At 36.1% G+C, this 27,651-nt stretch overlaps 1 protein-coding gene across 1 annotated transcript in view; it reads left to right on the top strand.

Annotated features, from left to right (window-relative positions):
- Nucleotides 1–664: 664 nt before the first annotated feature.
- The window catches only part of WDR72 (WD repeat domain 72), an 85,402-nt gene continuing 58,415 nt past the window's right edge, over nt 665–27,651 (top strand). Inside the window, exons 1-13 of the mRNA XM_010219296.2 lie at nt 665–819; nt 1,824–1,930; nt 4,771–4,849; nt 7,570–7,744; nt 8,225–8,301; nt 9,817–9,936; nt 11,825–11,970; nt 12,317–12,413; nt 14,833–14,974; nt 15,416–15,661; nt 16,197–16,417; nt 17,812–18,007; nt 27,135–27,340. Coding sequence (XP_010217598.2) covers nt 667–819; nt 1,824–1,930; nt 4,771–4,849; nt 7,570–7,744; nt 8,225–8,301; nt 9,817–9,936; nt 11,825–11,970; nt 12,317–12,413; nt 14,833–14,974; nt 15,416–15,661; nt 16,197–16,417; nt 17,812–18,007; nt 27,135–27,340 — 1,965 coding nt within the window. The 5' untranslated portion in view covers nt 665–666. The remainder of the gene's footprint in view (nt 820–1,823; nt 1,931–4,770; nt 4,850–7,569; nt 7,745–8,224; nt 8,302–9,816; nt 9,937–11,824; nt 11,971–12,316; nt 12,414–14,832; nt 14,975–15,415; nt 15,662–16,196; nt 16,418–17,811; nt 18,008–27,134; nt 27,341–27,651) is intronic.

Raw genomic sequence — 27,651 nt, 5'->3', positions numbered from 1 at the left:
TACGGGCACAAGGAGTGCAGAATGTTGTAGCATACTAAAGGTAAAATAAGTGTGGGAGTTTTGAGCCAGAGCTGTCTCCAAAATATTTGGCAATTGTTTGCCTTTGATCTAATACAGGCACCAAGCACCAACAGCATAGTGTAAGAATCTGGCATGTAAAGACACTAGTGTTAAAATATTATTTGCTTTTTGTTTTGCTTTTACTGACTCCTAGTGCTATAGCAATTTGCTGCTGAGAATGAGTAGTACTGCTGGCTTGGAGGAGAAGGTGAGACACAGTATGTTCTACCACCAACCAGAAATTGAAATGAAATGGGCCTGGCAGAACTAGAACAGGTTGTGTTGCAGCTATATGTATTTCACTATTGGAATGGTGATGGTGCTTAGTAATTTTGGTATTCTTTGATAGTATATACATTTACTACAGTGGCATTACGGGGGAATTATAGTTGCCCGTCACAGAGTTGCTGTACATTTTGATTTTGCATGATAACATATCTATAAATGACCTGGTAAGATACTAGCCTCAACTGAAAAAAAGGTTTCAAAACCTGTTCGCAACTTCTCCTTGGAGAACTATCTTGTAACCAGCCTTTTCAGATGTTCCTGGATGGTTTCATGCTACTAAAAATCATCTTGACTTGTTTCTGTTTGCAGGTGTTGACTATGAAGGTATCAATGCAGGCTGTGGCAGTGTGGGGGAAAATAGCTCCCTCTCACAGCATCACAGCCATTATGATTACAGATGACCAGCAGACAATTGTTACAGGAAGTCAAGAAGGGCAAATATGTCTCTGGGATCTTTCATCAGAATTAAAGGTTTGTGTCTACTGTATTACAGTCTGCTAGGTAGATTGGATTTTCCTCTTATTAACAGTGGTATTATCTAGGCTACTGTACTTGTATTAAATATTAAAAATATCGTGGGATTTTTGTTACGGGAAACTCATGAAGCAAAAACGTAAAATGGTATGTCTGCGTAGGGAACTAGTTATTTGCAGATGTTTCATATGTAATCATTGAACTATAGGTTATAGCTTGTCTGCTGAGTGAGAGCAAGTAAACATATGTAATTATGATTCCTGTCCTAAAAATAATATCTTAAAAAACTTTAATTTCAGACACATTTGACATTTTCAAATAAACCTTTGGGAAACCAGAGTGCCCTACCAGTTTAACAGGAATGTTTATAGAAAGCTGGATATGAGATGAAATATATATGATATATATCTGTGACTCTTCTGGCATACCACTGGTATTTGGCTCAATTTCATTTTGTTTTTCTTAAAAATGGAACAGTTAAAGCAATCTAAACTTCCTATTTTGTGTTCCTAGAGCTTTGTTTCTGTTCTTTTTGGATGTCTGTGCCATTTAGCATCCTGGTATAGCTTGGAACTACCTTTATCAGGCTATGTTTTCCCATAAAGATGCACTGTACATACAGTGAAGCTCACCAGAGTCAAAAAGATTAAACATGCTTAAGAGCTTTTTTCTGTCTGTTCATTACTTCACTCTTCGCCTCTTTTTGCACACAGGTGAAAGACAAATATTCCATTTTATAACATTTGAAATCCCATAAATCCTTTAGAATGAACAGTGTCAAGACTCCAGTCTTGCAAGGTCTGTTTTTTGCTGCCTTTGTGCAAACTGTGTAGATCCTAGAGGCAGAGTTTTGTACATTGCAGAAACGTAGCTGAGGAACATGAGAATATAATACAGACAGCTCGAGAACTCATAATCACTTCTACAAGTAGTATTCTGTGGTTTTAGATCTCAATTTATACAGCAAATGCTATTTTTAAGTAAAACTATTATTCTTCCAGGTTTCATCTAAAGAAATTCTGTTTGGCCATACTGCTTCTGTAACTTGTTTGGCAAAAGCAAGGGACTTTGAAAAACAGCCATATGTAGTAAGTGCTGCTGAAAATGGGTAGGTAACCGAATATTTGATTATTCCTTTCTTGAATTATGAAATGTGTGGCATGTGCAGATCAAATTCTTCACTTGATAGGAGATTTTTAATCCACTTATTCCATGATCTGAAAAGGATAGCAGTTTTCTTAGGATAATGACTGTTGCTCATATGCTATAAGCTAGCCAAGAGTTCATCTTGTGGACTGCGGAATCATTTGGCGGATTGATACCCATGTAGTTGTGAGGAGAATGAGTTGTTTGGAGTCGGTTAGCCTCATTCAAATGGAGTTGCAGTCAGACAGGTTGTAGGGCAGATTTAACATGTTTAGGAGTATTTTAGCATTATGATGCCTTTTTCCGTTCCTCCTTAAACTCAGTGTGGAAAACTGAATCAGTAAAGGAGGTTAATGTATCTGTTATTGTTCAGTGATCAGATCTGGAAGCAGAGAAGAGATTGTTCTTAAATAAAAAGTGCGCACTACCTATCTTTATAGTCTGACTTGCCGTTTTAGAGTATTTCCTTCTGGGAGTTTCCAATCTTACAGCCTTTCTCTGCTATGTTGACTGGGTCTGTGGTTTCAATTGCACTCGTTTTGCAGTCTTGGTAGGTTTGTGCTAAGAACTTTGGAGTATTTGATAACCCTTTTGGCTGTGGTTTGCTGCCTGTACATTGCTTAGGAATTCAGCCATTGAAAGCAATCAGGGATAGCTTCTTTGTTCCTTAGAGCTTTTCCTAAATGCTTTTGTTTTACATCTTGATGGTATTATCTTGTCACTTATGTTCGTCTTTTCCGATTAACAGGACAGCTCTGTTAAAAGCCCGTTGCCAGGAATAGTTCCAAGCTACAGCGTCCAGGCCCTTAAGGTTTCTCCCCTGAGAAGTTTGTTTATTCTCCTTTCCAACCAGCTCCAGCTGTTAAGATCTCTATCTTGGTCTCTCATTTGATCATGGCTATGCAACAAGGGGTTAACTAAACAGACCGGACCAGGCTCCTTAAAAACCAAAGGTTTGGCTGCCCCCCTGAAGAGGTTATAGGAGGTAGTGGTAAATAGTTATGTGCAGAAAGGAATGGGAAAAGACGATGGAATTGGAATTGAAATTGTTTTAATTTTGAAGTTCTGTACTGTTTCTACATTATATGGGGAAAAAGATAATGTATTTTCAAAATGTTAGGATAAAAAGCATTAAAAATGAGGTTTTTGCTCTAGATAGTATACAGATGTTCACATTCTGAAAGTTCTACCACTGAACTGATTAGTAAGTTTCTGTGTTGCAGAAGGGCAAAGTGTCCATCACTGGTGCCTGGAAGGTTACAGCATGAAGATGAACTAATTAGAAATAAGATGCTTCATCTTCAGGAAATGCAGGGTTTGTTGAAAGGTGTTTTTTAAGGCCTGTGAATCATTTACTTCTCTGCCACTTTAAAGCTTCCATCATCTTGCATCTGGAGTTGAGGAAATTGTGTATGAGTTACTCCCTCATCCTACTTTAGAACCTCTGGAGTCTTTGTATAACTGATTTATTCCAGAAGGATGAATATTTGATAGTATTTTTATACTTTATAGGGAAACCTTGAAGCTCATGTACAGTAATTAAAGAGCTTCCACTAGCATGTTATGTGCATTTATATAGCATGTATTGTAGGATGGGTTTATCAATGTGCAACTTTAACAGTATTTCATTTTTTTCTTGTTGGTGCAGAGCAGAGTCAATACAACATTTTCAGTACAGCATGCAGAAACCCTTTATGTTCATCTGACTTCTATATATTTGCCTGTATGTCATGGCGATGTAGACAAAGCAGTAGGGTTGACAGTCATATATTCTGATACAAACAAATTCAGTGGCTTTAAATAAAGAGCACAAAAGTTTACTTTGTAGGCTTTTGGTCTACAAATGTAACTGTATACTACAGATGTATGCATTTTATTACTTTGCTAACCTGAAAAATTCAAAGTAATCTTTTTAGATTATTATAAAATATGAAAGTAGATAAAAATGTAAATCATTAAATAGCATTTCTGGCATATTAAAACATTTTTCTCCAGTGTTTAAGTTCTCTTCTAGAAATGCCTTAAAATATAATATCTGAAAATCACAAAACGATCTTTTCAGCTATGAAAGTAGTTCCAGTTTAAACTTTATTTTTAGGTTTTTTGTAATGTTCAGTTGCTGAGCTATGATAACTGTCAAATGCAACTGCATGAGTAAGTTAACTTGACTGTGTTTCTAATAAACTCTGACCTTGTAGGTTGAATATTTAGATGAGGAAGGCTGGCTAACAAGTTTTTCTCAAGTATTAACCTTAAAGGGAATAAAGTGTAGCTAAAATGTTGTGTAAACATACCTGTTAACACAGACAAGTGCTGTATCAGTAACAGACTTGAGGAAGATCCTCATGGTGGCACTGTTTCTTAACAGAAGCTGATGGTCCATATCAAGAACTAGTGTGCTGCAGCAGAAGATGCATGATGTCTTTCAGAACGTGTGGTTTAAGTTCAGTGAAATGAATCACTTTCGGAGGATGTAGTTGCAGTGAATGATAGTTATAGCGACACATTGACGAGCCATAATGGCAGTATACCTACAATTTGTTGTAGACCAGAGTTGGCTTTGAAGTCAGGTTTGCTTCAAGGCAGCAGGGTGTAATTACCAAAACAAAAAGAAACAGATACTGTATGTCATCCCCTGCTAATGACCACAACGTTTTTTTTACCCAGTAATCTCTACCAAAAGGCCACATAAGCCATCAGACTGCACTTAAGTACGACACTAAAGAAAAACTTGGTGGCACAAAATTATTCCACCCAATTGAGTGGAAATGACAGAGAATAATACGAAGTTATCTTTGGCAGGGAGATGTGTGTTTGGAATGTGGCTAGTGGACAGTCCGTTGAGAACGCAAAGCTTCCTTATAGGCATACAGCAATCTGTGTAAGTATACCTGATTTCATGAAATATTTTGGTTCATGCAGTTCATGCTTTCATACTGTAGTATATTCAGAAATGTATAGTTCCTAACATCATGGGAGAAAAATTGGTTGTGATATAAGTAATTTTACCTCTTTTTTTCTTTTTTTCAATTCTTTCAAAGAAAGAAACTAAAGCTTCTGTATTTGTACTTCTTAATCAAGTCAAACTAATCCTTTTTAAGCCGCAAATGTCTGGAATGTAATACCATTTCATTTGCATCAGGTAGTAGTAGAAATTGAAACTGTCTTGTTATCTTCACTGTTGTCCTATTTTAAAATTACATGGAAATGTCAAGTTTAAAGTTGACTTTTTAAGGATATATATGCAACCAATCTAGGCAATTGTGAAGGCAATTTAATAAATAGTTGATTTTTTTTTAAACATACTTGAAAGATTTTGATTGCCTAACTGCTAACTTTTAGAAGACTGCTCTATTCCCTTTTCAGTGGCTTATTTTCGGAAACCAAATTGCTTTACATCTTTCTTCAGATACTTTCAAATATCTGCTGTGAACTCTATACGGATACACTTTATGTAGATTTTAGTGTGAGGGTGTGTGAAATGTGTGTATGTAATTTAGGAGCCCAGCATGTATGGATCTTATTCAGAGACGTGGATTATTTCTGAATATATTTGCAAAAGAACAGCTCTGGGCTACTTGGTTAATTAAAATGTTGTTTTTCTTGGGTGAGGAAGCCTAGATGAATTTAAGCCTCCAAATGATGGACATTTGAGACTACTTTGAACTCTCTTGTGACTTTTAAACTGTGGACAAATTGAGAATTCAAATATTTCAAAGCCTCCATAAATAATAAGTTTTTCCATGATATTATTTTAATTTTTAATTCAATCATGGTTAATGATGGAGAGAAAAAATTAAGTTTTCAAATTATAATTGAAAATATTAAATTATTAAATATAATTTATAATTAAAACAAAATTATAGAAGAATTCTTAACAATGCAGAGTAATATACCTAGAGACCCAGTATGAGTTGTTCTCTTTATTTCTTACTTAGATTTCTATAGTTCTGAAGAAGTTCTGCAGACAAACAGAAACAGATCTGGCCTAGGAGACTGTCTGAATCTTTGTGCATTTTGTGGATATCAGAGGTGGAGTCTTAATTCTTTAACTCTTTGAGTAGGAGAAGCAAATTCTTCTATGAAATGTAGAGAACCCCTGCTTTATTAGGAGTTGAAATAGACTAAGTCTGGTTTTGGATAGATAATGGTTCTTGACTTGTAGTGTTGACAAGATGGCTAAAGGAAAATATTACCATAAAAAAGGCAAAATTAAGCGAAAGCAATAGATGTGACTAGGACAAGAAACTTATCTTAAAGCATAGATTTTTGTAATAAAGGATTTTTGATCAAGGGCAATGGGCTGCTTCTGGCAGAATATCTGTGAAAGTATTTTCTATAGAAGGTTATTGTCCTGGAGGTTTAGCACAAACTGATTTTGTTAGTATAACCATTTTAAAAAATACTGCTTTGTTTCTAATGAACATTTTGCATATCTGGTTTGGTAGGTTCCTTCAGTTTAGCATATATGAATCAGCTACAAATGGCAGATGTGCAAGTTGAATGCTTGCCATTTGAAATGAAGTGTAACACAAGGATCAAAAGGCCTCTTAATCTTTTGTTATTTAGCAAATGTTGGATCTCCTCCTCTTAGAACATTGACTGACTGTCCAAATCTTCCAGTTCAAGTTTAACAGTAACTACAAGTGGCTGCTGTATCTAAGTACTTCTGTTCCTGATAATTCACTATTTGTGGGGATATATATCCTTTTCCCAGATCAGTTTCGTACACATCTTCTCATTTTCATACTTGAAATAGTTAACTTATAGATTGAGAACAATTGTCTAACTAAAATTGAGAGTTTACAATAATTGAGGCATAATTTTGTATGGCCATGTGATATTTTCTTTTGATTATGTTAATTCTGTAAAGGATGCTGTTTGTAAATGCTACTTGAAGCAGCAGATTCTGAATTTAAAGTGGTTAATTGTACTTTTACAGACAAATATGGCACAAAATCCACATGTTCTTGCATGTATACATTGAAACACCAAAATCTTTTCCCCCTCCAAACTTAATGAGCATCTCTGTTCTTAAGTACCTTGCTGTGTGTCTGTTTCCTTTCTTTATACGGTTGTTGAGAAGGAAAAACTTTTGAATACCAGGAAATCTGTAGGGCATTTGATTTCATAGTAAATAGCTCAGGGAGTTCCCTCCTGGAAGATAACTTATGAGTCCTGCTCATTTTTACCATACAGCAACTCTCCCCCCTTCACATTCTTCTTTGGAACTGTTTTAAAATCACATGTTTAGAGAGAGAAGAGGTCTTTCAGAGAAATAAGTCCCAGATTGTTTAGCAATTTAAAATGAAAGCTAACCCCTTGATCACTTCCAAAAAGGCTAATAGTTGGCAAGAGCAGATGATGCTTTTGGTATGAAGCAACTCTAAGGTATATGTCTGTGTTAAATTGTTATAAATATGTAGAATGTGTTAATAGCAAAATTATGCACAAACATTCTCACATATGCAGATTTATAAAGGTTTTAGTAATGTTACTAATGTTAAGTACAGTTGGAATTGCATTATGCCATGAAGAGAAAAATAGTATGCATGCACATGTTTGCAGTTCTGTCTAACTATCTTCTTTCCACTTGTACAGTATTACCATTGCTCATTCCGAATGACAGGTGAAGGCTGGCTGCTTTGTTGTGGAGAATATCAAGATGTTCTTATTATTGATGCGAAGACTTTGAGTGTTCTGCACACTTTAACATCTTCTCAGTATTCTGATTGGATCAGTTGTATGTGTATTGTTCACTCTACAAGAATTCAAGGTATAAATTGAGCATATATTTATATAGGCCAATCATTTAAGACAAAATATCTCCATGTACATAGTACAATCCTACTGGACTTAGAAATATACATGATCTACAGAACTGTTGAATACAGGATGTAAATATTGCAGTGTAATTGCCTGAACATGTTTATAATATCTTTAATGTTATTAAAGTTTCACTTGGCTGTGATGACAAAATAATCTTGTAATGCCAGGGAAATTGTGTGTAAAGCCATTTTTATAGTATTTTAGTCAAGTGTAGGCAATTGAATGAAATACAGCTAATGAGAATTTGTTGACATTTTGAATTCCTGCCTACAAATTCTGTGTGATCTTCTCATGTGAACAGAACTTTGCAGAATTTGTCTATTTTAGTGCTGCACAGAGCAGCAGTGCCTGTGTGAAGATTTTCTTTGGCAATAGAGGCATGGTGTGCCAACTTGGTTTCAAATTGACTGTTGTTACCTTTTCACAGAAGACTCATTGGTGGCAGTGTCCATAGCTGGAGATCTTAAAGTATGGGACTTGTCCTCATCGTTGAGTAGCATACAGGTCAGTGTGCATGATATGTGAAACAGCAGTTAGAACAATAATGTAAAGTATAGAGCGTAGTGATATTAACTAAAAGATGTACTGAAGCAGAATATGAATAAGTCTTCTGAATATGTATTACACAGACCTAATTAGTATGTCCTTGCTGAAGAAACTAGCATCCTTGCTAAGCTTCCAGAAAACTCTGAAAATGTACCTCGATAGCACCCAACTGGGTATTGGGCTATTGCAGAGCTCTTTCTTTGGCAGCTACTATGTGTTTCATCCAAATTTCTTAACTCCTATATTCTGTGATGCTGAAGTTACAGTGGTTTTCTGTGGACCTGACTGTATCGCTCAGATCTCTGAACTTCTTCAGTTGCTTCCTTTATAATTAAGGCACCTTAAAAGTCCACCTTTGTATTCCCTCTTGATCCTTGCTTCTGTCTTCAAAGTCCTTTAGACTTTGCCTCCCTCTGCCTTTCACAATGTTGTCTTCTTTCAGAGGTGCCCCTTACTCTGCCAAGTATGCCATTTTTCTGTCTTCAAGTCCACTTATTCTGAGCAATTTGTGTTAGTATTCTCAGTGGCCAACTGTAGATGTGTACAAGGGCTAGAATTGGAATAAAATGTTTTGTGCTTGAATTGGACTTTAAGATCCACAAAGGGACTTTTCTATTACAGTTGAACACTATGAATTATCAGAAATGGCAAAATGGCAGCAGTGTTTTTCTCTGGAACATCCGTAATACATAACTGCCTTATAAAACAAGCTGCAGAGCACATCACAACAGTATTTGTTAATTGATAGGATCAAGCCTCACAGGAGATGCTGCCAAGTTTGATGCTATATGTGTGATCATATGTATTTTTTTGCTGATTTGCCATGTTCTGGTGACTTTATCCCTAGGAGGGAAAAATGTACTATTACACTATTGATATTCTGGGGACTGTAGAAGCTGATCATAAACAGACATCACAGAAGCATGTGTGAGCATTGTGCTTCCATTTCTTTGTTTCCTGGGCATTCTTTTCTGAGGGGAGGACTGTGCGGTTGGTAATAAACCAATTGCTTTATATGGTTAGGGACTAGTATTTTAATTTTATTGGATTTAATCTGAATTAATTGAATTTGAGGTGGAGTGCGAAGATATCGTGGAATTTCTGCTCAAGCTTTTAGCCTAGCAACCAGGTTCTGTGACCAATGTAGCTGTTCTTTGAGATATTTTGATACAGGGGGTAGTTCTCAAGACTGAAGAATATTTATTGGATGTGTGTAGTAGATGCTATCCATGACCTTCCTCTAATTCTCCATATTCATTATCACTTCAAGTGAGATGAAGAACCAAGAAGCATGTTGAATGTCTTCTGTCTATGTTTGCAGACCTGGCTGTCTTTCTGGCTCACTCTTACTAAAATACCTCTTGCTTTGAATTTTGAAAAATGTGTGCTAATCAAATAACTTTCAATAGTTTGTTTTTCTCCTAAGATCTCATATCTAGAATGAATCAGAGATTTGTGTTCTGTATTTTAAAGGAGAGACAGAGTGTGTGCGAGAAGGAATCTAAATCTTTGGGCTGCGTAAACTGCCGAGCAATACGTTTTTGCATTTACACAGAGAGGCTTCTTCTAGTTGTGTCTTCCACGTGTTGGCAGGTATATCACTGAACATTGTACTACTTGAATTTCGTTAATTTGATAACACTTGAAAAAACTGATGTGATTGATTCTTGCATATATATATATATATATATGTGTGTGTGTTTTTCTCCCTAAATGAAAGGAAACAGCACTTCAGTAATTATCAGAGATAAGTGTTCTGTGTGTCTTTACTAGTTACTGTAACTGTCTGACGGAGATCAAGTGTTTTATTTTTTTTCTCAATAAATATGCTTTAAAGGAATTTGACATGATGTTGGTTGAAAAGTGAAATATGTTTTCAGAGTACAAAGGACCTTATAGTCCTCTCTGCATTGCATTGGAAAAGCAGACTAATGGACAAAAGTTGTGGAAGGAGGACAGGGGTGATGGCAGTCAGTGAGCTGTCTGTAATGAGGGGCCTTTGTTCCGCTGAGGCCAGAAGCCTCTGTTCTGTTAATAGCAGCTAGCAAAGCCAAGGAGCACAGACGCTATCACACTTGCACAGACATTATCATAGCTGTAAGAAGAAAATGAATGCCTCGTACCTGCTGAAACTGTTACAGTTTATAAAGAGGTTTGGGATTGGGGGTGGTGTTTTTAGTTCTTAACCTGAATTTCATTATAATAATTCTGCATTTCTTTTTCCTGGTGCTTTGTCATTCTACTATGATAATCCTGAGCTATTAGTGCAACAGATGGACCTGGTCTAAAGACCACTGCTGTTGAATGAAATACTTGCATAGGTCCAAATCAACCTTGAGTAATGCCTAGGAGGCTATCCTTGACACTCCTGTTAATGCTACTTAAATGCATTAATACAGATTTTTTTATAGACACAATTCATGTACAGAATGCATATAGGTTTTCTGGGAAAAATATGTAACCTGTTTTTAATTAGTTTCTGCATTTCCTCAAGAGATGCCATTTCTTGTAATGCGCCATTATGCATTTAAGCAGCTATTTTAATGGTTGAAGTAGTGGCATAGATGAATAAATTACTCTGGAGTTTTAACAATTATGTTTTAATGAGTATGCAAAACTTTTCTATTCTGGCTTTACTCCTAAGGATATGTGAGATGTACCATATGGGGAGTGTGTGCTTAGAGTAGATACTTAACCCACTGATATAAGGAAGGTAGAGAGCCAACTAGTTCTGTGTTTTGTATGAAAAATCCAAAGGGAATTCTTTATGGAATATATTTTCTCACATTATTGGAATAGATTATGCAATGTATGGTTAGGAAACATTTCTCGACAGCACAAACAATATGGATATGCAGATCATATACTAAGCTGCTCTAGACATGAGCATGAAATAAAAAAGTCTCATTAAATAAAAAGTTCCAATGATTTTTAAAGGCCCTAGAAGTGAAAGAGCTAGAAGCATTCTTGCAATCAAATGGAGCTGAGTATTCTTGTGTTTGCTTTTAATTCATTTGATTTGTGAGAAAATGTTCTTTCCATCCGGAGATCAAACAGAAAAATCTGCTTTAATAGATACCATGCTGCATCCTTGTTATCTTTTAAAGAGTAGTTAAAGAATATGAGCATTTAAAATGGAGGAATCTTCAATGTCAGAATGTGAATTCATTACTGAACTCCACACAAGAAATAAAATTTATCCAGTAGATGTTAATAATGAATGCAAAGTAAATTCTTTCTCATTGAAAAGTCCTCTAATACAGCTTTTCTCTTATTGGCAGTTTCTTTATCTTATAAGTTTATGGTGTGATTCTGTGTTTATAGGAGTTTGCTGGTACCAGTACATTTTTTAACTTAGAAAGAGGTCTTCAAACTGCCAAGAGTGAAGCTAATGTTCTGTTTATTGTTCCTTTGCCCTAAAACAGTTTGAATTAAAATAAATGTTAGTTTTGTGGGTTTTTTGCCATTTTTCTGAACTTAGGTCTACGATTATTGTGACTTTTCTTTGCTGTGTACCGAACTCTGCAAAAGCGGTCAGTGCTTTGCTGGTGGAGAAGTACTAGCAGCTTACAGACTTATCATCTGGACAGAAGATGGTCACAGCTACATCTACCAGCTGCTGAACAGGTGGGCTCAGATGGGAAATTCACATTAAAAGTTCAGGTACAAGATGAACTTTGGGAGGTTTATTATGGAAAATCTCTGCATGTCGCAAATGATCAAAAAGCAGAACAAAAGCACTTTGGCACTCAAAGATTTACCCAGAGTTTGACAGCTCTCAGTCTTTGTTTGACACAGCGGGGGACACAGGAATAAGATTAGCCATGTAGAACTTGGGCAGCTGGTGCTGTGATTTCAAAAAGTCACTTGTAATTACTTACTCAGTAACTTTTAACTGAACTTGTGAATGTTGCTACTTGCTCTGCTTTTTAAAAAGATGAATTTCTAAAGCTTATTTTTTAAAATTATGCAGTGGGCTTTCTAAAGGCATATATCCTGCTGATGGAAAAGTGCTGAAAGAAACAGTTTTTCCTCACTTGCTCTGCTCTACTGGTGTGAAAGAAAATAAGGTAACATCAGAAAGGTTTAAAGTAAACTCCAAAAGCTACTTTGTATTTTGTAATTTATCAGGATGAAAACTATTTGGAATTGATTTAATTGTTAATATGGTTAATAAAACTTATTCCTTCACTTCAGTTTTTTTGATCTTTTACTTGGACCTTTTCCTAATGTATTTTGTCTTAAATTCTGGAGTTACTTAAATGTTGGGGTTGGGAAAAAGGAAAAATATGGTTCAGCTATGCTGCAGTGATTTTTTTCTGCCTTCTAGTGTTCGGGGAAAAAAGCTTATTTTAAATTAAATATGGTATAGAGTAATTTTAAAGCCCTTCAAGTCTGTAAAAACACAAAATTTATGCAAGTTACTTAATCTTTATTCTATTGGTAAATGTGTGCCTGTTTCTTCAGACTTGAATGAATAGGCTCAGTTCCTCATGTGCATAAATGTTTGAATCTGAAAGATCTTTTACTTACAAAATGTATTCATACTAACTGTTGGTTTTAAATTTTGACCATTTTATCAAGAATACAGCTATTGTGAGGCATTAGAAGCATAATTACATACTTCCTCATGCTGTGAGCAGACTAGCAGTGTTCACTGTGCATAAAATTATCAAAACTCTTGCCTGTGTCTGGAGAGCTTCTGTTTTTAAGAAAAGAAATGTGGAAGGGTAGTTGATAAGCACTTAGTTCTTCTGGTTAAGAATTCATGTTTAGTTGGACATGTCACACAAATTTCAAATTTAGTTGCTGACTAGACAAAAAGTGGGTCAAGCAGACTCATCTGTGTTGAAAAGCCTGCTTCTGAATGACTTTTTAATCTTGACCAGTGTTTTGTGTGACCACAGAAGTGGATGAGCAAAAACAGCTGATTAAAAATGAATTAAAATTAGAAAGCAGAAAATAACTAGTAGGGGATCTTTGGTAAAAATGTGATTGCAACAAATTAAGTGTATCTGAGATTTTATCACAGTTTTATCTAGAATTAGAACTAGAACTAAGGCTGAGTCTTATTATGTACGTGTATTACATGAGAACTTAAGTCATTAAACAGTTTCTGAAGATAAACCTGTTTGTTTGACTAGAGCACTGTCAAATGTGTGGATTTCTTTGTTTTAATGTTTTTTTTTCTCTTTTTGTTGGCAAGTGTAGACTTTTAGGAAGCATTTTTGTTGCATATTATTCCTAAGCCAGACAGACTTTAGTTTTCACTGGAAGGACAATGCCATTCAGTTTCTCCCCTAAACAATTGTGATCTAAATTCAGATAGGATAACTGCTGAAGGTTGCCAAAAGGTCATTACATCATGAAGGAAAATAGAATTGCTAAAGTGCATGGCTTAGTGAGTAGGGCTGTGCTGTTGGTAGGAACCTCATAGGTAATTCTTTTCCCAAAATGTCTGTATTTTTTAGTAACGTTGCTTGACACAATTTACACCCAAATACCAAGCTTCTTGCCTGATTCATTTTTGATAGCCGTTTAGTGTGGCTCAACAAAAGTGCCTGTGTGTGCCTATTTTGATTTCAATTCTTAGATTTTTGCATAAGCCACATTACAGTTTCTTTTTATGTAATTCACTTTCAAATTTCAGTGTTGTAAATAAATCCAACAGGAGAATATTAAAATGCCTTATAATTTCAAATAGACTTAAGCAACGCCTACATTATCAGGTAGTAAATTTGTATAGAGCAGATCAGTTTGCTGATGTTTCATCCATGCAAAGTCGTTGGAAATTGTGGGTGCTATTTTTTGTTTATTTCCTCCAACCCTTCAGGCTAATTTTTGGTCTGTATCCCCACTTGTGCTTGCAATGCAGTAGATGTGTTCCTGGAGATGTTTTCCATTTAATTTGATCCAAAAGGATTCCTGATTTTTTTTTTTTTTTTTTTTTTTTTTTTTTGTGCTCCTAAGACAGTTTAACAATGCGAACCACAGCATTCGCTTCCACAGTACATTCCTGGTATGTGGTAGAAAACATGCTAATGTAGACCCTACCTGAATACTAGTAATTTTCTTGACTTCCAAGAGGGGGTATTCCTCTCTTTTTTGCCAGTAAGTTTCTATTTAGGCAGCTCACCTTTTCTCAGCATTTGGGAATGATGCTTATGTAACAACTAAACAATTTTCTTCACAAGTCATTTTAGATTATCATGTTAGAATATCATCTTGAATGAAATGAACGATTGAAACTAGGTAGATAAATTCTTCTAATAAAGGCAGTACACCGCAGGAGCACCCTCATACGAATTTTGCATTTGGTATGTAGGTTAAACGAAGCTGCACAGCTCATATTTGAGGGATTTGCATTTGCAGAGTAGACCTGGGCTGAGCAGAGCTTAGCCACAGCTGAGAATTTCTACAGCTTTTGAGGTCAAAAAACTTTGTCAGTTTTTCTGTATTAAAATACTGATTAAATGTTATTTTTGGCAGAGTTTCCCCTTTGTTATGGGCTTTATGAATGAAAGGAAAGAACCTTTCTATAAGGTTCTCTTTTCTGGTGAAGCTTCAGGAAGAATCACCTTGTGGCATGTTCCTGATGTCCCTGTTTCAACATTAGATGGTTCACCAAAAGGTTTGTCAATTCATACACTTGATACTTTATTTTTTTTTTTCATTTTTAAGTCAAGTCTTTGACAGGTCAGTTTACATGAAAATGTTTGTTGCCCTAAAAAGGGATGCATCTGTGCAGTTATAATGATTACAAAGATAAAACAGGCATTGTTTCTTTACAGCACTGCATGAGTAAATGTTGCTATTGCCTTTCCATTGGCCCACAAAAACCTCAACTAAATCTCATGAAATTTTGGTCCTGCTTATGGCTGTTCATAAAGAGGTATAAAAATAAGGATTTTGCTGAGATGTGATCTAATAGGTAAAGTCAGCAGCTGCTGTTCCAATTCTTAGGCTGCAGAAAGGGTAAAATAGGGGAAATGGCAAAGAGCTGAAAGTGTATTTTGTTTGAGTTTTATTTTGAGTTGAAACCAGTAATTCTTGACTCTTGTTTCCCTTCCAGAGATCCCAGTTACAGCAACTTGGACTTTACAGGATAATTTTGATAAACACCATTCAATGTCGGAGGGCATTATTGATTATCTCTGTGCATTTGAAGATGGAAATGAAAATGCAGTCATCAGTTCCTCTATATACATACCCACTCTTGATAAGCTGGTTTGTGGATGTGAAAATGGGAAGATTTTTGTAACTCTAGCTTTAAAAACTTTAAGAGCAAAACTTTTAGAAAACACATCTGTGTCGAAAGGTAAGTTTTAACATATTTCTACCTAATTTCATCTGAATCAAGCACAGAAGACTGCATACTTGTCATAATCCTTTGAATCAAAATAATTTTTAAAAAGGTATAGTAATCAGGGACTGAATAAGGAAAGTGGAAGATTGTGATATTTTTCTTTACAGCTGATTTATCAAATAGCAGCTTAGTGCTCCCAATTTTTTTGTATAACTAGGAATCCTTGCTCTAGAATAGCTGCAGAGATACCTGAAGTGATGTGATGTCATGCTGAGGGCAGTAGTCTATTTTTTCTCTCAAAGATCATTCACAGAATGAAGAAAAAAAGGAACGTCAGTAGACAATGTAGAATGCAGGAGTGTCCTCCATTTTTGAAACAAATATCTCAATTTCTGTGATCTCATGTAAGGGGATGTCTTGTCTTAAGACACTCTGGATGGAAGTGCTTAGCTGTATTTCATCTGAGTTGCCTGACTTTTAGCAAATGTACAGTAAAATCTGAAACTTTTTTAAAGGACAGAAATAACTTAACATCCTGTTGTTTCAGATAATCTACCTTACAAAGTTCTGAATGGTCATAGTAGCAGAGTAACGTGTTTACTTTATCCACATGATAAACTGGCAAGATTTGATCCAAGCTGGTTGTTATCAGGAGGCCAGGATTCTGTTGTGATCTGCTGGCATATATTTACTGGAGAAATTTTACACCAGTTTGCTCTTCACTCTGGTCCAGTGACAGAACTGTTGCAACCTCCAGAAAATTACAGAGTAAGTAAGAGCATGAAAAATGTTGTTTAAATACATATATAAAAAGATACATGCTTGCATATAAATATATGTGTATATATTACAAAAAAAAGGCAATACTGTAGTATCTTACCTTTGTTTTTCGTTCAGTAATCACTTAATTGTGACTTGAATTAATTTGAGGGATAGTTTCTTGTTAGTTGGGGGTATTACAGTGATCCTGAAATGAATGAAAACTGATACAAAAGACTATATCAAGTCCTTATTGACAGCATTAAAATGCAAATGGAATATCATTAAAAGATGTTGATTCTAATTTGTTTCTGATATTTTAAAAAAAGTAAAGGGATTTAAATGTTGCAAGAGAATATTTGAACTAATAGTATTCATTACTGCTACATAAATTAGGTAGTATTAATGTATTTATAAATATTTATACTTGGTCCTGATTCCTAACATGTTTGTGTTGTCCTTTGACAGATGCTTATGTTTCACATGATATTTAGAGTTTTCAAATAATTGAGTTCTGAAGTAAAAATTGTGAGTTTGGTAGAATGAATCTTTCCTGTATGACAAGTCCTTAGATAAATGCAGGTGCCTGTGCTTTCCATGGGGCAGGATTCTCACCATTTCTTTTTAAACACTACAAGGACATACTCGATACTTACACATATTCAGTACTGACTTAGAGTTCGGTTAAGTGGAGACACTAAATGGTCTAAAGAGTCTTTTGTTGCTTCTCTGATTTGGGATGATTACCTGCTTTGTAGGGGGTAAGAATAGCTTTTAATGCTTCTTATAAAGGCTCTCAGCCCTTTTTCTGTAATCTAAATAGTATTTATTACGTGTTTGGACTGGATTCTAGCTTTCTTTACAGGGCTGATTTTATTCCCTAGACTGAATTCCTCTGTGTTACCAAAAATTATTTGCAGAAATAAAAGGCTTTGCAGGGTCAGATTCATATATTGTGAAATTAAAATGTAACACCGCCATTTTTTCACTAAAAATACATTGCACTTGGCTTTTGTTCCTTGCAGCGTGAAGTAAATTTCATTTTGAATAGCATTTTAATTAAGGTAACTTTTCACTGCTTTTTCTGGGACAAATGTTACCATATACTTGATTGTGTAATTACTCCTTTAATAGGCGATTTCTGACTGTGGGTGAATATGGTTTATTTTAAAAACGTTTGAAAAAGCAGAGGAGACTGTATCTGCCCTGGTTTGGAGATTAAATTTATGACCAACCTTTTAAAAACTGTTTAGAGATGTAACCTGAAGTAAGCCTCACTTTCCAAAAATAAGTATGTTTTGGGAAAGAAATTATCTGGATAAATTTTCCAAGCTCATTTACAATATGGCTGAATGTAATGTGTTTGCAGGACAGATACTAAAGCTCCTAATCTCTTTTTGCAGTTAAAAGATCAGAGTGTTGTGTGCTGTGTGTGCAGGGATCACTCAGTAGCAGTTCTACATCTTCAGGAGGGTGTGTGTCTCCTGCATGCAAGAAAGCATCTCTTTCCTGTGAAGATGATAAAATTGGATGCTGTTGAGAATCTTCTAATTGTTGGATGTGAAGATGACTCAGTTTATATTTGGGAAATCGAAACAGGTAATAATACTGTATGGGATTTTTCATTCATTTAATTCTTGTTTCTCTGTTGGGCTGGGTTACATAAACACAATTTATAGAGGGCCAAGGCAGAAATACTAATGTGTTAATAAAATATTATATTTATTTTATATAAATAAAAACCTCCATGTAATTCCAGGTATGTCACTAATAAAATATAATAGCTTAAGTCAGATCCTGATGAGCAGATGATTAGCCGACATTGCAATGAAGTGAGTTGAATATTTCTGGAAGTTATAAATAAAAACATAACTTATGTCCTTTAATTATTAACAAGAGAAATTTACTGTCCTAACAATCTCAAATTATAGCATTAAGTTCTGCAGTCTTCAGCACAATCACAATCTCAGCAACCTTTTGAGTTAATTGATAATCAGTAATAATGGAAGACCATTAATTGCAAAGCTCACAATTGCGTAGTCAGGAAAGCTAAAGTAGAATATTTCAGTTGAAATTGTAGACTCATAGTTGCTTTACATAGGTAATGTAATGCTGATTCACATGGGTAGTAAATGTAGTTGTTTGAGCTTTGACAGACAGAATACTAGAAATCAAAATGGGACCAACATTGCAGTACAGAGTTTCCCTTCAGTCCAGAGCTCTGTGTCTTGTGGGGCTCTAGAACCATTTAAGTCTATGGAATATTAATATTGCATGAAAACAGTCTTCCTAAATGTCCTGTGTGGAGCTGAAATCAGAGTGCTTTACAAAACTCTTAACAGATTGGCCAGTCAGTGTCTATGCTGAGTTTACATTTCATAAAGAAGTTCCTAGTTTTGAAGTACAGATGAATAGTCTTTAATGAAGGGTTTAGCAAGGGGGTACTACTTAAATTACCAGCTTCTGGTGCTAGCCAATCTTGCTGTGAATGAGACATAAAATTTTTGCTTAAAATTTTAGCAATAATTGCACTGTGGAGAAGCAAATACAAGGTTGAAGTTAGTTTACAGAATTACTTTAGGATTATCTGGACTTGCTGCCCTACCTTGCCTGTTCTTAAAACCTATTTCCTGGTAGATGTGGGAGTCTTCTTGTGCTGTCTGCCACATATGCAGATGCATGATAAAGAACTTTGAATGCAGTTTTTTTAGCTGAGCTTCCATCCTAGGGTATTGGATTTTGTTTCAGTAAAGTTCTCTTTATTGAACTTTATGAGGCTCCTCTCTGCCCACCCCTCCAGGTCCCTGTGGATGGCAGCCCAGCCCACTGGGGTGTCGGCCACTCTCCTATTTCGTATCGCCAGGAAACTTGTTGAGGTGCCTCTGTCCCCTCACTGATGGCCAAGCTGCACGAACCTGGAGCCAGTGCTGACCCCCGTGGACACTGCTAGCCACAAACCTCCAGCTAGACCTTGCAGCATGGATCACAGCCCAGAGCTCTGTCTTTCAGCCAGCTCCCAATCTGAATGTGTCAGAGGACCACAGAATGTTTTCTGTATTTTCTCCTCCTGTTCTTTCCATTCTGGTCTTATTTGTAAGACTAACACTAGGTTTTAAAAATGAAACAGGTGAGACACCGAAACTCAAACACAAACACACTGATGTTGAGTGTGCATTGATTAGTGTTTGTAAACAGTTTTACTATGCATTTGTTACTATGTTTCACAGTAAATTATTTCACACTCTTCAAATAAACAGTATTGTTAATGTTCTTTTAATATCTGTTAAAAAGTATACATACAAAAATTCTGAAGACTTCATTATCTCTAGTGTCCCATGTTCAAGAAAAAAAGGTGCAGGTTAGCTGACAAATGTGTACATTTTCAGCCTTCTGTAATTTTACTTCTCTTTCATGCAGTATCTAAAGAATATCATGCAATAATTCTACAGAAATAGTGTTGACAGATCATAGATATTACCAATTTGTCATGCAAAGTAGTTAAGTACTGAGTACTTTACTCTCGTGTTTGTGTTGAAACTTTGGTCTGTTGAGTTAGAACTCTCTCTGCTTACGTCTGAGAGGAGATGATGGCAGTTCTGTGCATGTTGGTGGAGGTGACCGGTTCTGTGCACTGTTTGAAAAGGATCTTGCAGGGCCAGATGACACTTGTACAGTGTAGGGCCTTTGGAGTCACCCTTGGTAATGGTGATACTTCCACGTGCGGAATGTGCGGTAGCAAGGTGCTTCTACAGCAAATCCCAGGCATTTGTGTCATAGGTTCATGGAAAGCGAATACTGTAGAGTGAATCCAACACCGCTGCTGATGTGCATGCTTAGCTACAGGGAAAATGACTTCAAACCTTACGAGTTCTGTAGAGAAGCCTGGGCAAAATGCAGATTGCTGCACTGGTTATATAAGCCCTAATCCTTTCCATTGCCATATAATGGTCAAGACAACCCGAAGAAGTTAAGAGGATTGGAAAGGAGACAGAATCACATCTCAGATCAACCTTTATTCTGGTACAGCTAGATAACATCACAGTAAAGTATAGTGAATTCTTTGTAAGGCAGGGGGATTGCATAGGATTGTAATGGTACCTCAGAGACAAAAAAAAAAAAAAAATCAGTATACCTTCATCTGTCTTTTTGCCAAAAAAAGCCTGTTTCAAGAGATGGACATAAAACAGGCTCTACTGCCCATTTATATAACAGATTCAAAAAGGCTGCAGATAGTGTGAAATGTTTCTTTAAATTGCTAATGTCAAGAAGCAGGAATGACAGCTACAATCTCCAGCTTTAAAGAGTAGCTGGAACATACGGGTTACAGTTATTTGCTGCGTTAGCAAGAGGGAATTTAATTTTTGACTTGTTCATGTTCTGCATTGGTATTTGAAAGATGCTATGTGGGGAGAATACATAGAAAATTGTACTAGATATACTATAGTTAATGTAAATTATCTGTACTATAGCAGAAAATGAGGGGTCAGGGCATCGATCCTTGAAATTGGCCTGACCTAGATCAAGAGTTTTGTGGATAGCTGAGTGCCAAGCAGGCAGGGCAGTGTCCAGGCTCTCACAGATAGGTGGTAAAAATGTATCCACCATCACGGACCTAAGAGGAGGCCTCTACTGAGACATCGGCATCTTTGCCGAGGCAGTGTTATGGGTTATATTTGAGCAGAGATTGCACAGTACCCCGTGCCTGCATTTATCTGTGAGCCTGTTTCCTGATAGAATGAAGCCCAAGTAACGGGATTGTCCTTGATTTGCCTTAGGGCAATGGATGTAAGAAACTGCTCAATTTGAAACCCCTCTTGTGGTGGGAAAGGCAGCCTTCTTCATGGGAGTGTTTCACTCTGTGCTTTGAGTTACAGAGATTTTATGAATACTTTGTCTTAACACTATTTGAACTATTTTTGCTGAAAAAATTAAAAAATGCGTATACTAGCTGTCAATTATAAAAAAAATTAACTTTAAAAAAGGTAAACGAGCTTTTGCAAAATGAAATGGTTTAGCTTTTAGAATCTTTAGTTTTCCCTGTCTCTCTCTCTTTTTCTCTCTCTTCAGGTCATCAGTCTGGATTAGATTTGCGTGGGCAAGCACGGCCTAGCTGATAAATCCTGTGGTGGTTTTTTGTGTGCTGCAGGCTGTGATGTAGCTAGGGTCAAGGTCATAGTGGTCACTGCTGTTTTTCAAATGCAGTCTGTATAGCCTAAAGATCTGGGCTCATGCAAAATGTGGTTTTTAGTTTTTTTGCTATTTCTGTAACTCTTGAGGCATACTATACAAATACAGAAATATATTCTTTTTTTACATGCTACCGTACCACATGCTTGGGAACAAAAGGGTGAATTAATACAAGGTTGCGAAGTCTATTCATTCACTTTCTACTGGCTAACAAACTTTGCCTCCAGGGTCCCATGCCTCTTATCAGTTATCCACATCATTTCTGTATTTGCTGGAGCAAGATGCAGTAACTGTGAAATGGTTTTTGTTAGGAAGGGGGCACCAGGTCGATCTCCCTGCAGTTCATGTGAGCAAGGTGATGAGCTTTGTCTGTACTGGTGACAAACCATACATTTTCAGAAGTGCCAAGTAGCCAAATTCCATGATAGGTGTTACTTGATAGAAGTGTCTGTGCTGTTGTTTTAGGCAACTCTTCTTAGACTTTTTAATAATAAAATTAAACTTGTGATAAAATTGCTAACTTACGTTAATGACAAAAGTGATGTAGAAAGCTTTCAGAGATGTCAGATTTTCAGTGAAATATATGACAAACTGATTTTTTTTCTTTTCAAGAAACTCTGAAGTTTGAGTAACATTTCCATCATGCTTCTGTCTATTCACCCTGTTCTTCAGAATGTGTATGTTTTTCTTAATTTTCCTTCTCCTGTCGTTCAGTCATGTCTTGCCCATACAGTCACAAAGTCCATGCATACATTCACAGCCACATAATATCTTTGCTTCCTTCATTTTTGCAAGTGTGTTTTTTAAGATTTGTTTTGAGTCAGGTACAAGTCCATGAATGCACTTAGAATATGGGCTCAAATATATGCTTGCTAATAAGCCACAAAAATGTGTTTTTTCATACTTCATAGATTTTTTTCCTTATAATAGCCCGAATCTGTCTCATTTGATCTTAATAGTGATTTTCCTAAAACAGTTGCCTTGCAGAATTTTATCATCCATGTGAAAGTAAAGAACAGCTCTTATAAAAAATATGGATCAAATATTAAGTACCCCTTTGCATTACTCTGAGGAGATAATTGAAGACTGAAAGGTTTATCTCCCCTGAAGGGAGCTTTTCATATTTGGAAAAAGGCTCTAGTAATTTAGCTGTTTTGTTCTTAGGTCATAGTCTGACCTTCAGCATTAATAGTCAGGGCAGACACCACGTGGGCTGAGTGAGACCCTCCAGGGTTCTCCTCCCCTGCTCTCTCTTAGCGCCTTAGCACAGGCACTAAGGTGTCCTTGGAGAAAGGGAGAACCTGCAGGGAGCGAGTTAAACCAGTTGTGCGCTTTTGCACTGAGATATGTTAAGCCAGTAGTACTGTAGCTCTAGGAAGAGGCAATGCTACATTAAGCAAGTTTTCTGCTTTAGACAATCTTTTTCAAGGAAAGTGGTTGTATGTGGAAATTCAAGGTCTATTAAAGATAACATGTAATGCAAATGGTAAGATGTACATGATAAAATGCATTGTGTGATGCAGTGTGATAGCTGCCTTCTTACTGCCGTTTCTCCCAGCTAAATCCCTTTCTAAAAGGAATAATTGAAAATGTCATAAATAGAAATTTATATGCTTCTTGCATGCAATTGTCAGCCTTTTACTTAAATCCTGATTTCTTGCCTTTTTCATGGCATCTTTTACCCTTGTAAGCCTCAGATCAGTCTAGCTTGTGATAGTTCACGTAGCTTTTTTCCTGTGTAAGTTTGAGCCATTGTGTACTGAACACTTAGGTATGCGTAATGAAAGAAGAGCTTGAGTGAATCCTTGAGTCTTAGAAGCAGAAAACAGTCAGCTTTTACCAAAACTACAGAAGCTAAGGGAAGCTATATCTGTTTTTATGCAGAGAATAGCTGAATGTTTTGATGTATACCTGAGATACAAGATGGCATATACATTGTTTAGCTGTTTTATGCCTCTATGCTTAAGGGACAAGTAAAGTCAAACTTTATTCTTGCCTTGTTAATAGTATAAGATATATTTATATATAAATTTATACAATATATATATTTATATATAAATATGGAAAAAGAAAGAGATAATGAAATTGAGACCTGATTGAGCATGGTATGTGAAGTCAGAAAGAAGAGTTTATGATGGAGGTATGTTAATCTGGGCATGGACTATGTTCTCTTCCTTTCTCTCTTTCTCAAATGGTGTGAGCCAAACTCTGCAGCTCCTCCCGAATTCAGCACTGGCCACTGCTCAGCCCAAGTGAGCATATTTACTGTATCTCAGGGGTTCCTGTTGCAGGATTATATCCTTTAAAACAGCTTAGAGTAAGAGAAAACTGAGGAACTGTAACTGTTTTCATGTTGGCCTGTAGCAGAAATTGAGCCAAGTCCTAAAAAACTACTCTTTCTACCTGTGTGTGTATAACTTCATTATATGGGATAGTCCAGAAGCTTTCTTTTTATTGTTCTTCATTGCTTACTTTACCTGAGGCAGGCAATAGTCAGCTATTTTCACAGTAGTTTGCTAATGATGTTTTGAGAGAACCTCTTCAGGAAAAGATGTAGTAATGTTTAGTGACTGGGCTCCCTGCAAAAATTTCCAAATGGAAAAATCACTCAAAAGTGTCTGCAAAATCTGTTTCGTTTGTGAGTTTCTGCTCTGGATACAGTATATTGTGTCCTGGTATCGGTGTAAGTGGTTAATCTATTCTATAAGTAAAACATCCTGAGGTTTTTAGAGAGAAGTGGATTTTTATATGCAAGTTTTGGTAAAAATTTAAATACAACCTATACTTTTGTCTTGATATTGAATGGAACGGTATATGCTTATTTTAATGTAATATTTGTTCTGGTTTGTGCTTTTTGGTTTAGTGATAGAATTAAGTTAATATTTTCAGGAAAAATGCTCAAACACTCTCTTGAATCAGTATTTTAATCTTGTAATATTCAAGTTCCTTTATTGTGAAGCATGAAATTTCTGTTTATCTGAGTCTACCTGCATAGAAAAGAAGTGGATGAAAGTCTGTCTCTTCAGATAAAATATGCATATGTGGAAAGAAGGATTTTGACAGAAAATAAGTCTTCAGGAAATGGTTAATATTAAGGTTGAACCTTTGTCTGACAGATGTTTATTTTGCTTACTAGTACACCTGGAGAAAGGATTTGTTCTTATCCAGATGCTCTTTTTTAAATAAAATTCCAAAGCAAATTTTTGTTTGCACAGATCACTCTAACATTCTCAGATTCAGCTGAGCTACCAGGTTTACAGCAGCATTACAATATTGAGGATGTCTTTTCCATATGTTAGCTGTGGCAGCAAGTGGAGAGCTGGAGCCTGGTGATACGACAGGTCGTGTGCTGCCTCGTCCTGAGGCGTGCTGATAGGTGTGACCTCTCCTGGCAAAAATGCATCCTCCAGTAAGACCTAGAGAACTGCATGGACAGCTTGAACACCAGGGGACTCAATTTGTAGTATTTGGTCCAGGAGAGGAATAAGATGTTGTAGCAGTCTCTAGCTAGTCACATCTGGTGGTCCAGAGCTGCCCAGGAGAGTGAAATACTCCAACCTTGTCAATTCTTGAGACTTGGTTGCCATGGTCACACCTTTAGAGAGATGGAGACTTTCTTTTCCTCTATTTTGTATGTGTAGTAGGGGGTCATAGTTGTGGTATTGCTGCTCTGTGGAAAACCATACCTCTTTTCCATTGATCTATTGCTAGTACATTCCCCAAACCAAAGCTTTGGGCTCACTTGCTTTTAAAACACTGCAGACCTGAGCTTCTCTTTCTGTCCTCTTCCTTAATCCCATGTACAGTCTTTGTCTGTCTGTATTATTTGTTTCAGGAATACATTGTCTTTTTAAAAGATGACTTTTTCTGGAGCAATAATCACCCCACCCTGGTATTCCTTTCTCAATTTGTAAGGGTCAGAAAGCATTCATCAAACGAACAGTCCTTTCACTAAACCTCTTTCTTTAGAAATGCTCATCCTGCAACATGTTTAGGAGTCAGAATCATGTCTGTCTTTACTTTTTTTCTGCTATGGACTGTGTGATTGAGTTATATACTTTGATTCTGATCTCCATATCAAGTTCACTAGGTAAAATAAATACTTTGTAATATTTTCTTCACCACTGCCGCCTCCTGCTATCACACTCAGTTCCATGTGCACTTTCTGCACTTTCATTGCAACTCTGCATGGACCTTCACAAAGAGCTATAACTAGCATTTGGATGCAAGAACACTTTTTTACGGTGAGGACCATCTTCTAGAACATACTACTTATGGTCCTGAGGATTTTGAAATTGTTATTATCAAATAAGTGGTTTTGAGAGCAAAATGCATTTATGAAATTGATGGTATGATGCAGTGTTTGATTAGTGAAGATGCAGGCTAGTTGTCCAAGGAGTTTTGATTTTATTTAATGCTTCTATCTTATTTTTTTTTTTATTTACTCTTTTTTAAAGGGTGGAGGGGGGAGAGAATTGACTCCTGTGTCTGTGAATCCTTGTACATTCCTTGCCTAGTAAGATGCTAGAAGGGTTAACTTTGTCCTCTCCAAACTACAAATACTAAGTGCTGGTAGCAAATCCTGACCATAGGAGATGAATATTGTCTTTACTGTACCTGATTATTACATGTCAGTGCTATATTATAGTAATCTATGGCATATTTGGAGGACAAAAAAGAACAAGCTGCGTTACTTCTGATTATTATTGAAATAGAGTTAATGCTAAAATGAAGAGATGGATGAGTTCCATAAGGAAAAAAAAAAGATAGATTTAAAACACACACACGCACACAAATACATTGGATGAGCTCCCTTGATCCCAGTCCAATATTTTCAACACTGCATGCTTTTTTCTCGTAGCAGAGAAGTGGAAAATTCATGTTGGATTACTTGCAACTACAAAGATTTCAAACTTAAGCAAAAACATTTCACATCATTATATCAGATATTTAATTCTGTTAAAATCCTTTACATTGCATTCATATTCTTGCCTGTTAACCTATGTGTAATAGTTTCATGTGTTTAAAAAGTTTCAAAAAAAAATTGGAGAATGGAAGGGAAACTTTGATCTTTCCCTTGCTATTTATAATCCAGAACACTAGAGGACAGCACTAAAATATTACATAAATGTGTTATTGTTCAGGGTTAATGATATGTGTGTGTATATATTTATATTAAAAAGATGTATGTGTCTGAAGGCTTTGTGAGAAAAACAGGTGATGCTTTGATTTGAATAGAGGGAAATGAGTGTTTTCCTTAGTTTCTTCTACAATATATTTTGACTTTTCAATTCACACGTATTTGCTACTATAATTTCTTTATAAGAAATGGAACTTTAATATTTTTAATGTAGTAATGCTGTGGAATAGATGTTTACATTAAAATACTTTTTTTAGTGGTTAGAGTGAGGAGCTGCTCATCTGTAAACATAGATTCATGATTTCTTTGCTGACGTGAAGTGTATCGTGTTAACACTATTATATAAGTATGAAGTAGAGTAGCTACTTGAAAAAAAATCATTCTGGTTTGTTTCTCTAGGTACCCTAGAACGACATGAAACAGGTGAAACAGCAAAAGCCATTCTTGCTTCCATTGACGAATCAGAATATTTAATGGCAGGTGCTCTGCTTCCTATATCTCAAGATTCAAGAAGGCATAAAGATACCACATCCAAGTTCTCTAGCTCTTACAAGCGTGGCATGGTCTCTCACAATCTTACTCATACAGAGAAAACTTCTGGTAAGGTAAGAATGAAGAGTAGAGAGTTTAAGAGCAATGAATTTTGCTCCAAATTCTTCAGTCCTTCACTTCTGTTAATATGCAACCTGTCTAAAAGGTGTGGAAATGTGTTATTAATTTGTAAGGCCTTCGTCCTGTTGGCCCAATTTCTATGGTTTCAACTCCGTTTCAGTAATTGAAATGGGAAAGATAAGGAATGACTTGAGACTTTCAGAAGACAATTCTCAAAGAGTTGGTAACTGCAGTTAGCCCCCATTTCCTTATGCTGCTGGCCTACGACTGCCATGAGATTTGGCATCTATCTATCAGTACAAAG

This window comes from Tinamus guttatus, unplaced genomic scaffold, assembly GCF_059628265.1.
Source record: "Tinamus guttatus ecotype Peru unplaced genomic scaffold, ASM5962826v1 Tinamus_guttatus_pri_ptg000004l, whole genome shotgun sequence".
NCBI classification, from domain to species: domain Eukaryota; kingdom Metazoa; phylum Chordata; class Aves; order Tinamiformes; family Tinamidae; genus Tinamus; species Tinamus guttatus.
The sequence above is the reverse complement of the archived record's forward strand: the minus strand, read 5'-3'. Positions and strand labels throughout refer to the sequence as shown.